The sequence below is a fragment of the Trichoplusia ni genome, chromosome 14 (assembly GCF_003590095.1).
Source record: "Trichoplusia ni isolate ovarian cell line Hi5 chromosome 14, tn1, whole genome shotgun sequence".
NCBI classification, from domain to species: Eukaryota; Metazoa; Arthropoda; class Insecta; order Lepidoptera; family Noctuidae; genus Trichoplusia; species Trichoplusia ni.
Window position 1 is genome coordinate 7123790 of NC_039491.1, and position 11088 is coordinate 7134877.

General features: G+C 36.8%; 2 protein-coding genes and 1 long non-coding RNA gene across 4 annotated transcripts; all 3 read right to left on the reverse strand.

The window, feature by feature from the left end:
- Positions 1 to 724: 724 nt before the first annotated feature.
- Positions 725 to 2866, reverse strand: LOC113500892. Its single transcript, XR_003401241.1, has 3 exons — positions 2828 to 2866; positions 1364 to 1548; positions 725 to 1233 (listed from the first exon to the last, which is right to left on the reverse strand). It is a non-coding gene; the product is annotated as an uncharacterized LOC113500892 (long non-coding RNA).
- A 478-nt stretch (positions 2867 to 3344) lies between these two features.
- LOC113500890 (venom allergen 5-like) lies at positions 3345 to 6322 on the reverse strand. Its single transcript, XM_026881812.1, has 6 exons — positions 5663 to 6322; positions 5437 to 5555; positions 5051 to 5132; positions 4649 to 4833; positions 4017 to 4114; positions 3345 to 3765 (listed from the first exon to the last, which is right to left on the reverse strand). Exons 1-6 carry the CDS (start codon positions 5715 to 5717, stop codon positions 3636 to 3638), a joined length of 669 nt encoding a protein of 222 aa, XP_026737613.1. The 5' UTR covers positions 5718 to 6322; the 3' UTR covers positions 3345 to 3635.
- A 42-nt stretch (positions 6323 to 6364) lies between these two features.
- LOC113500893 (venom allergen 5-like) lies at positions 6365 to 10833 on the reverse strand. Of its 2 annotated transcripts, none has more exons than XM_026881814.1 (6): positions 9658 to 10833; positions 9416 to 9534; positions 8700 to 8781; positions 8239 to 8423; positions 8011 to 8108; positions 6365 to 7701 (listed from the first exon to the last, which is right to left on the reverse strand). In XM_026881814.1, the coding sequence occupies exons 1-6, from the start codon at positions 9710 to 9712 to the stop codon at positions 7581 to 7583; spliced, it is 660 nt and encodes a 219-aa protein (XP_026737615.1). In that variant the 5' UTR covers positions 9713 to 10833; the 3' UTR covers positions 6365 to 7580. The 2 variants fall into 2 exon arrangements, with proteins under 2 accessions (XP_026737615.1, XP_026737616.1); XM_026881815.1 differs by having other exon boundaries at positions 9604 to 10830.
- Positions 10834 to 11088: the final 255 nt, after the last annotated feature.

The following is an 11088-nucleotide window of genomic DNA, read 5'->3' on the forward strand; positions in this document are numbered from 1 at the left end:
CGAAAATCTAACATCGATTAGTAGTATTGATAACGTGAACCAGCTTTTTACTTATATGATAGTAAAGAAAGTTGAAATGAAGAAATCCTTGAGGCCCAAAGGTGCTGACATTTCGAACAATCAAAGCAGCAATTATGAATCTCGTAAATGCTTGTCCAAGTTGTCCAATACGGACATCGGACCCGCAGCACATCCATATTCTTCATGCAACCTTCTTGCACGGGTTTCGTCCCTGAGCTGAGCCTGGAGATCCTTCTGCAGCCTTTGTACTGTCAGTACTGTGATCTTGTTTGACTGTAATTTGTTATTAGAAGACATCGCTCTCTGCTCTGCGTTATTTCGCGATACCTCTGGGGCCCCAATTCCGCTATTTACAACTGCCGATGAGTTAATCGAATTTGCCTCGAGTTCGGAACGTTTCATCGTTTCATCTCATCAAACACGTTGATATAAAATGTCCTAAAATACTGAGGTCCAAAAAACAAAATTAAACAACAATTTTACCATGAATCTTTTATTGATTGTGTTTTATAAATGTATATTTTTCACGTCTTTGTCTTTTTACATTTACTTCCATAAGGATGACTGCAGTCTTTGGCACCGCATGTCAATTTTCCACTGGAGCCACCACTAGTCTTGTACGGTTCTCCACCCAGGTTGTTCCCACTGAAAATAAGTTTTTATTCTCAGGTACATAAGTCGACCACTGACAAATCTTAGAAAATATGAAATACCTACTTAATAAGTTACATTAAGTCGTTTCTCCACAACTTTGATAGCCTACAATGCATCAAACCCAATTATATTAGTGTTACTAACTCTACGAGTGTATCCATACTGCATGTTTTGTTTTGCCACCACTTTAACAATAGCCACTTTTTGGCAAGTGTCATCTAAAAATTCTAACGGTTGAATAGTTGTCTTCCGTGACCAGCTCAAGCAAAGCAACACTTTTCGTAAGGCATTAGAAAGAGCTTATGGCGCTGAACAAACTTTCCCAATATAAGGATGCAGAAAATACCTTGGCGTCTTATTACATGCCCAGCAGACGAATAAATCTCATGAACTTTTAATGAAGTTAAGTTCAACTAAATTTACCCGTAAATTTAATAAATATAAATTAATAGAAACATACTTTGGTCCATAGTTGCAGACTACATAAAAGTTGTTCCATTCGCCTTTCTTTGTTTGCAATATCGCGCAGCCGATGTAGACGCTGTTAGACCATGCCATCTAAAAGAGAGCAAAAAGTGTAAAACTTAACACATTCCTACTGGCTTATTGTGACGCAAAACAAAGACACTTCCGTATCGTATTTAATCATAATTAAATAGGTACCGACAGAATTCTGTAATCTACAAACCTGAGTGTAATGGCCAATCTTATGACTTTTCGACTTATCGAAGTGACTTTTCCGAAGTGGACCATGGGTAAAGTTAATATGCTCGCTAAACCAAGACTCTAATGCCATGTCCGGATTGAGATTGTATTTACTATCAGTTGTAGAGTACCAATACAAATTTTCCCCCGTAAAAAATCTGCCCGATGCTGAAAAACACATAGAAAGATATAAGAATGTACTTGATAATAGATCATCGTCTGCAATGTTTAGCTTATATTTGTTTTAAATTTTATCCAAGTAGAACATATCTCTATTTAAACAAATATAGGTACTAAAATGTTTTCATCCACTACTATAGGCCGCCTAACATAAGAGAAACACCTTATATATGCTACTAGCTGACCTAGCAAACGTTGTTTTGCCGAATATTTTTTTTCTAGTTGTATGTATTTTTAATGTCACATAATAAAAAAAAAAACAAACAATTTCGTCCAAAAAATAAAATATTTTTTTTTAGTGTGACCAACCCTTAGCACTTAAGGGTAAGAAAAATAGATGTTGTTTTATTCTCAGACCTACCCAATATGTTTACAAAATTTCATAAAAATCGGTCGAACCGTTTCGGAGGAGTACGGTTACTAACATCGTGACACGGGAATTTTATATATTAGAAGAGAAGATATAAGATATATTTAGTATCTCTTTAATGTATTTAGCTTGTGCTAACTTTCAGACGTTAATTAAATACAGACTGCTATGACGTATAAAAACTTACGAATACTCTCATCCGGTTTATGGCTATCAATATTTTTTTTCGCCCAGTTAGTCGCTTTTTCACGTAGTTCCCGATCCGAAACTTTGAAGCAGTGATACGCAAAATAACTTTTAGAAAAGCATAATCAAGTTCTGACGGAACAGCAATCGTGACTGTTATGCCACTTAGTGCAATCTGATATTTTATTTATTTATTGTCAGGTAGATTCTCAAAAACTATCTTTTATTTTATTTTAAGAACAAGCAAGGTGAAGTCTAAAGAGAAATAAATTTATATAGATTAACAACCTTCCCATTTCTTTCATAAATGTTTTTGTTTAAATCTACCTGGCTTACTAATAAGTTAGTAATGAGTATTTTGTTAGTAGTATTAATCATAGGTTTTTTTCTTTCTCGCGAATGTGGATTTGGGTCATTTCGAAATCAAACATCCAAAATTATGATCTCTGCCTCCTGAGGTGCATAACCTCATAACTGATCGATTGAACGGAAAACACCACTCGTTATTGTTTCCAGGGACCCTATTTCCAAATTCTTGAACAATTTAAAATTCCCCTCTCGACGTACGGAGGTAGGTACCAACATCATGGAAGAAGCGTAAAGAACATTCAAACTAAGAATTTAAACAAAACTAAATATTTGACATTTGGATGTAATTACATAAATGAGTACAAGTACAGTATAATAATTGACACTGAATTATTAGCATACCACACTTTTCATATCCCGGGCGGCTGGCTGACCTGGTACCTTTTTGTTTTTTTTTTAGGCGGGGGAATCCTCATGTTAATCCTCATGCGCAAGTTGCGCCCGAGCGCAGCACGTCGCCGCCCCATACGACGTCGGCGTATGGCGGGCGCGCTGGGATCTACCTCCCGAGCGCCCTCCGCCGCCTCCTTCGCTGACATGACTGTCTCTGCGAAGGAGGCCAATGCATTCCACGCTGCGCGACTGCTGATCGATGCAGCCACAACAGCCGGCAGCGCGGAAAAATCGATGGAACCAAGCGCCGTCAGGAGTTCGGAGCTAGCTTCGGCAAAAGCCGGACATACGGCCAGAGTGCGCAATGCGGTGTCGTCTTCGTCACCGCACTCATGGCACGCAGTCGACTCCTCCCTCCTGACGACGCGACACAAGAAGTGGCCAAATGACCCATGGCCAGTAAAAATCTGCGTGAGGCGGTAGGTCAAGACACCGTACCGCCTCTCCGCCCACGGTTGTAAGTATATTATTCTCACATTATATTATATTATATTGTATAAATAACACTATTTTCTAGCACGTTTTAAGCATGGTTCGGTACGTTTCATCTCAACACAAATCTTTACGTGACATGACTGAACTGACAAAAACTGAATTAAGATTTGTATCGTACAAGAAGAAGGCGAGATATCTACTAACCCTAGCGTCATTTTTAAAGGAAGAGTGAAGTTGGATAGGCATTAGCAAATATAATTTTCATCATCATGAAACGCTTATGTCCAAAAGACAAAACAATAATTTAAGAATAAAATCTTTATTAAATTATATTGTATCGGTCGTTTTCACATTTAGGTCCATAAGGCTGGCTGCAGTCTTTGGTACCGCAGTACAATTTTCCATTGGAGTCAGCACTAGTCTCGTACGGTGTTTCATTGACGTAGTTACCACTGAAAATAAGATTTTACTTTCAGTTACTTAAATACTAAAGAATGCTATAATCCGAACCACTTCTTTACAACTCTGGTAACCTCTATCCACTGCACTTTGATCTCTTCGAACGAGTCAAGACAGCATGATTTTGAGGCCTTAAATACTTATATAACACTAGTTGCCTGTGAGTTCGTCCCTGGGTTGTCCTTGAATGGATGGTCACGGTGAAGCTGAATTAAAAGTACTAATTATTCAGACAGAAACTCACCCTGGACCATAGTTGCAGACCACATAAAAATTGTTCCATCTGTTCTTTCTTGTTTGCGATATAGCGCAGCCGATGTAGATGCTGTCAGACCATGCCATCTGAAAGTCAGCATTAAATGTTAAGCTTAAACACAAAATGCAAAGATGCTAAATATTCCCATAAGTATTCCTAATGTGCTAACTGTACTTCTGGGAATTAGCGAAGCAGCTTTTCAGAATTATCGTTTATTAATTAATTAATAACGTTAATTAGCCTGTTCAAGTTCTGGCGATGTGCATATCTGACAAGATTGTCGAAACACCTTCTCTTGGGACGACCTCAACACTATAAATCACGATGCCGATGTTATTGTCCGAATGCCATTCATATCATCCCATATATTGAACCGATCAATGACCCAATTCACGACCAACAGCACCAAACGTAGGGTCATTGATACATATGTAAACTTGGACTTGATTGTTTCGTTTAGGAACCGGCAAGAAAAATAAGCATAAAGAAGAATTCAAAGCGCATTAAAGGGATTCTGGCCCCAAGAAGAACATTTAAAAAGCAGCCTTCCACAAAATTAATTATAGAAAAAATAAAATTATAGAAATGACTTAATTAAGGCACCAACAAAATCTGCAAACCTGAGTGTAATGGCCAATCTGATAGTTTTTGGAATTATCGAAGTCACTTTCCTGAAGTGGGCCATATGTGAAGTTAGCATGTTCACCAAACCAAGACTCTAATGCCATGTCCGGATTCAGATTGTATTTACTATCAGTTGTATAGTACCAATACAAATTTTCCCCAGTGGTAAATCTGCCGGATGCTGAAACACACATAAATGTAAAAATACTTGACATCAGAAATTCATCTTCAATAAAACTTTCAGTTTAAATATTTTGAGGAAGGAGCAACTTAGCCTATTACATAAAGGCTCTGCTAAAGACTAATTGGGATGTAAAATTTTGCTAAGTCATTTCTTAATTATGTAGCTTGCACGTAATTTCAGAAAGTATATAAATATAAACACTGCTGAAACTTACGAATATGTTTATCCGGGTTGTGGAAATTCTTATTGCTTAGCGCCCATTTAGCCGCCTTTACATGTAGTTCCTCATCCCAAAGCTACAAAAAGAATAACATAATATATCTCTACTTAAATATATAATTCCAATAACATACATAAAAACATACTATGCCTAAGTATTTAGAGAGTCAATGAAATTTTCATATTTCCGGCGGTCAGAGGTAAGCATAGTAAGCCTAACGAAAATATCTTGTAACATGCACTGAAGCACAGGCTTCAATTTTGAGCATAACGAGTTCTATAATAGTCCGAGTCTATAGAAGACTTAGGTCCAAAAATATCACTATGTAATAGAAACAAATAGGTACAAGTGCCACAGCATTGATTAAATTATTAACATACCACTATATTCATTTTACTAGCCGCAGGTTGTCCCGGTACCCTGCCTTGGGCTAGCAGCAGCCTCCTCGAATTGTGACCATCGACAAAGGCCCGAATTTGAGCACATGACAACGGTATCACTGAAACCAATCCAACACACTTTATTATAAAAAAACCAAGCAACGTGTCGTTATAAAAACTGTTCAAAAATCAAATGAAAATAAACAGTATAATAACGTGAACTAACATTGGCATTGCGCAATAGTCAAGAAAGTCAAAAGAAAGATCACTTTGAGCTCCATGGCTTGAATAAAAGTACTTCTAGTGACAGTGAAGTGACTAATATGCCGATGTGCTGGTAAATGTCTTTTATACTACTAGAAAACGATTACACACTTGTGGTTTAATTGGTTCCGTCCGATTCCTTAATGATAATTATTTTCTTAATGACGAGATAAGTTTTCTTTTTGCCACTTTTCTTATAGAATAAAAGAGTATTAACTATTTAATTCAACTAGGTCCTTGGTCCTGGTCTTGTTCCGGCCTGTGGTTTACGTAGATATATACCATAATTTATAGCCGCTCGTTCTATCAATCATAGAAGCTGCAATCATTCTGAAAATCCCTACAAACGGCACAAATATAGTAAGTTACTTACCTATTTGGTAGTTACTTGTTTGGGGTTAAAAGTTTTGGACCACGGCACCCAAAAGTAATAATTCTCAATAAAAGTATCCTAAAGCGTTTTATTAATATTTTGCGCGACCCTAAGGCTGCCTTTTACCTTGCACTGAGGAATATGCATTGCTATCCATAGCGGCAATGCAATAGCAATGCCGACGAATATTTCTAAGGCAATTTGTTGTTTTATGTAAGTAAATAGGTATTCTTTTTCAAGTATTTTTTTTTAAACGACTCCCGCTTCTTAGTAATTGAATCCTTGTGTCGCGGGCTGTTTCACAAACATACAATTCACATGTATAAAGACATCCAGACTCGGAACAACGTTCGTGGAGCACACAAATGCTGTCCTACGCGGGGATCAAACCCGCGACACGTCGCGTAAAGCGGCGGGTTTACCGTGACCTCAACCTGCGGCTACCTGTGCAGTCAAAAATATTAAATATTGAGATTAGTTTTGTAGTTTAGTTACAAATTCATTACATGCAAATTGAGACTAGTGTACTAATAATGCTACAAATTCAAAATACTTATTCCCTGATTTCGTTGATGTGTTCATTTCTGTATCATAACATAATAAATAATATAGTTTCTTGACGTCCCACTGCTGAGCAAAAGCCTTTTTCCATAGAAAAAGGTGACGACAGATTTACATACAAAAAATAACACCCTGCTAATATTCTAAACGTGAAAGTTTCTAGGTATGAACGGCTGTTTTTTACCTACTCTTTCAGCTAAAAACCGGATTGGGCAAAAAAATCGTACACACATAGTTTATAACGTAGAAAGTTTTAGTGCTGATTTTTATTCCCGTGGGATGATTTGAATTGTAGCGGGTAGAGCCCCTGGCAACAGCAAGTAATTAATAAAAGACAATTAAGTAAATCAAAATCCAATCAATTATCCATCACGTTCGATTGTTTCATTATAAAAACCGGTCGAAAATCTAACATCGATTAGTAGTATTGATAACGTGAACCAGCTTTTTACTTATATGATAGTAAAGAAAGTTGAAATGAAGAAATCCTTGAGGCCCAAAGGTGCTGACATTTCGAACAATCAAAGCAGCAATTATGAATCTCGTAAATGCTTGTCCAAGTTGTCCAATACGGACATCGGACCCGCAGCACATCCATATTCTTCATGCAACCTTCTTGCACGGGTTTCGTCCCTGAGCTGAGCCTGGAGATCCCTCTGCAGCCTCTGTACTGTCAGTACTGTGATCTTGTTTGACTGTAATTTGTTATTAGAAGACATCGCTCTCTGCTCTGCGTTATTTCGCGATACCTCTGGGGCCCCAATTCCGCTATTTACAACTGCCGATGAGTTAATCGAATTTGCCTCGAGTTCGGAACGTTTCATCGTTTCATCTCATCAAACACGTTGATATAAAATGTCCTAAAATACTGAGGTCCAAAAAACAAAATTAAACAACAATTTTACCATGAATCTTTTATTGATTGTGTTTTATAAATGTATATTTTTCACGTCTTTGTCTTTTTACATTTACTTCCATAAGGATCACTGCAGTCTTTGGCGCCGCATGTCAATTTTCCACTGGAGCCACCACTAGTCTTGTACGGTTCTTCCCCGAGGTTGTTTCCACTGAAAATAACTTTTTATTCTCAGGTACATAAGAACTGAACTAGTTTCCTAACACTTCGTCCACGTGCCTATAAAGTTTATTATATAAATAACGCTTTAGTTATAAAATCTCAAGTAAACCACTTCTTTTCGTAAGGCATTAGAAAGAGCTTATGGTGCTGAACAAACTTTCCAATATAAGGATGCAGAAAATAACTTGGCGTCTTGTTACATGCCCAGCAGACGAATAAATCTCATGAACTTTTAATGAAGTTAAGTTCAACTAAATTTACCCGTAAATTTAATAAATATAAATTAATAGAAACATACTTTGGTCCATAGTTGCAGACTACATAAAAGTTGTTCCATTCGCCTTTCTTTGTTTGCAATATCGCGCAGCCGATGTAGACGCTGTTAGACCATGCCATCTAAAAGAGAGCAAAAAGTGTAAAACTTAACACATTCCTACTGGCTTATTGTGACGCAAAACAAAAACACTTCCGTATCGTATTTAATCATAATTAAATAGGTACCGACAGAATTCTGTAATCTACAAACCTGAGTGTAATGGCCAATCTTATGACTTTTCGACTTATCGAAGTGACTTTTCCGAAGTGGACCATGGGTAAAGTTAACATGCTCGCTAAACCAAGACTCTAATGCCATGTCCGGATTGAGATTGTATTTACTATCAGTTGTAGAGTACCAATACAAATTTTCCCCCGTAAAAAATCTGCCCGATGCTGAAAAACACATAGAAAGATATAAGAATGTACTTGATAATAGATCATCGTCTTCAATGTTTAGCTTATATTTGTTTTAAATTTTATCCAAGTAGAACATATCTCTATTTAAAGAAATATAGATACTGAAATGTTTTCATCCACTACTAGGCGTAGGCCGCCTAACATAAGAGAAACACCTTATATATGCTATTAGTATCTCTGTAAATGTATTTAGCTTGTGCTAACTTTCAGACATTAATTAAATACAGACTGCTTTGACGCATAAAAACTTACGAATACTTTCATCCGGGTTATGGCTATCAATATTTTTTTTCGCCCAGTTAGCCGCTTTTTCACGTAGTTCCCGATCCCAAACCTTGAAGCAGTGATACGCAAAATAACTTTTAGAAAAGCATAATCAAGTTCTGAAGGAACAGCAATCGTGACTGTTATGCCACTTAGTGCAATCTGATATTTTATTTATTTATTGTCAGGTAGATTCTCAAAAACTAACTTTTATTTTATTGCAAGAACAAGCAAGATGAAATCGAAAAATAAATTGATATAGACTAACAACCTTCCCATTTCTTTCATAAATGTTTTTGTTTAAATCTACCTGGCTTACTAATAAGTTAGGAATGAGTATTTTGTTAGTAGTATTAATCATAGGTTTTTTTCTTTCTCGCGAATGTGGATTTGGGTCATTTCGAAATCAAACATCCAAAATTATGATCTCTGCCTCCTGAGGTGCATAACCTCATAACTGATCGATTGAACGGAAAACACCACTCGTTATTGTTTCCAGGGACCCTATTTCCAAATTCTTGAACAATTTAAAATTCCCCTCTCGACGTACGGAGGTAGGTACCAACATCATGGAAGAAGCGTAAAGAATATTCAAACTAAGAATTTAAACAAAACTAAATATTTGATATTTGGATGTAATTACATAAATGAGTACAAGTACACTTAAGTACAGTATAATAATTGACACTGAATTATTAGCATACCACACTTTTCATATCCCGGGCGGCTGGCTGACCTGGTACCTTCCCTTGGGCTAACAGCAGCCTTCTCGAGTTGTGACCATCAACAAAGGCACGAATTTGTTTACATGACGAAGATAGCACTGAAACCAAACGATCTTCAATTATCTTTTAGCAACGACTTTAATTAAAAACGAATCATACAATCTTACGTTTCGCGTAAAACTGTTCGAATTAGATTAGCGGTATTAAAAATGTGAACTAACATTTGCACTGAGCGGTGGTTAAGAAAGTCAAAATAAAAAACACTCTCATTTCCATTGTTTGAATAAATGTACCGAACTACCGTCTGTGCAGCGACTAATTTGGCTCAGAGATTAGCTTGGAAAATACTGGTACATCAGTTATATACTACTGCGAAACTGTGAATCAAACACTAGTAGTATAATTTGCATGGTTCCGTAGAATTTATAAATCATTTTCATTTTTCTAGTGTCGAGTGGGTTTTCGGTACTGCCACTTCTGTTAAAGATTAAGAAAAATAATGTAAACAGTCCTAACCCCTAACGTCGTCGCAAGACACCAGTCTCTGTTCCCTCACTGTCATAGCCCGATGGGAAGGCAATCCAACTCACAGAGTAGAGATCAAGCACATGGCCCCCATTTTTCGTACCTCCGATTCCTTCTTTTCCTGTAAAAAATACCTTTATTCAACTCGCAACCCAGCCAGTCATATACGTCCATTTTTGTCGGAATACTGACGTTTTTAGAAGCAATTATTAAATTTTAATATTTGGCTTCCATTAGCAGAATCCGCATTACGTCGGCGGCTCGCCGGTAGGGTTTGTATCCACCAAATGACTCCTCCCGCTTTGGGTTACGTGAAGGAAGTGTCAGACTTTTTCTCACTCATGCTCCTTTCGGACAATCCCGCTGACCCTGCAGGTTTTAACTTACCCATCATGCAACTTGATGCAACGTCTACTTACGCTCTTGGCCGCTTACCAGTCGTAGCTGATCCTCTGCCTCTGCCTTAGTAGTAAATGCATCAATGTGGTATTATTACTGATGACGATTAGGAGAAAAAGCGGAGTAATTGCAGGTTATTTAAAGCCCTGAAAAATAAATATAAAGTCGTGGTTTACTTTTGTCTATAAGTATACAACATTTGTTCTTTATTTGTATACTTTCTTCTATATTATATTTATAAAGAGGAAAAGTTTGCCAGTCGTACCAAATTGCCACAGAACTGATTTTTAAAATCAGCACACCAATATAAAGATGCGTTCTTTGGGAAGGGCATGGACTACAAACCATAACTCCGTTATCAATAGGAACTGAGCAGGAGCAGAATATTCTCTCTATCATTCAAAGATTACCTACTCACTACAATGATTTTAAAGAAAATATTGTATTTCTACGCTTCTTTTCGAAGGTGATTTTTTAAATGGTGGTGTTTTTGTTAATAACTATCGAGACAAATCTACATCATTTAATTTCAGTAAATATCTTATTAGATCACTGTTTTAACAAAACTCCGCAAAAAATTCTGCCTTATAATATAACCATATCTTCATAACCATGCAAACGAAGTCGCGGGTAACAGCTGGTTTTAAATATTTAATTTTTCTTCGAGGAACTTTATCGTTTTTTTTCTATAAATTTACTGATTTATAAACGCAATACTGAAAATTGTT

What these genes read in the sequence shown, in the direction of transcription:
- LOC113500890 (XM_026881812.1), bottom strand. Translation starts at nt 5,717, where the DNA reads ATGGAGCTCAAAGTGATCTTTCTTTTGACTTTCTTGACTATTGCGCAA. An exon ending in GACTATTGCGCAATGCCAAT is followed by an intron (nt 5,556 to 5,662) that starts GTTAGTTCACGT and finishes GATTGGTTTCAG; the next exon opens with TGATACCGTTGTCATGTGCT. An exon ending in CTAGTAAAATGAATATAGTG is followed by an intron (nt 5,133 to 5,436) that starts GTATGTTAATAA and finishes TTCTTTTTGTAG; the next exon opens with CTTTGGGATGAGGAACTACA.
- LOC113500893 (XM_026881814.1), bottom strand. Translation starts at nt 9,712, where the DNA reads ATGGAAATGAGAGTGTTTTTTATTTTGACTTTCTTAACCACCGCTCAG. An exon ending in TAACCCGGATGAAAGTATTC is followed by an intron (nt 8,424 to 8,699) that starts GTAAGTTTTTAT and finishes TGTGTTTTTCAG; the next exon opens with CATCGGGCAGATTTTTTACG. An exon ending in AGATTGGCCATTACACTCAG is followed by an intron (nt 8,109 to 8,238) that starts GTTTGTAGATTA and finishes GCTCTCTTTTAG; the next exon opens with ATGGCATGGTCTAACAGCGT.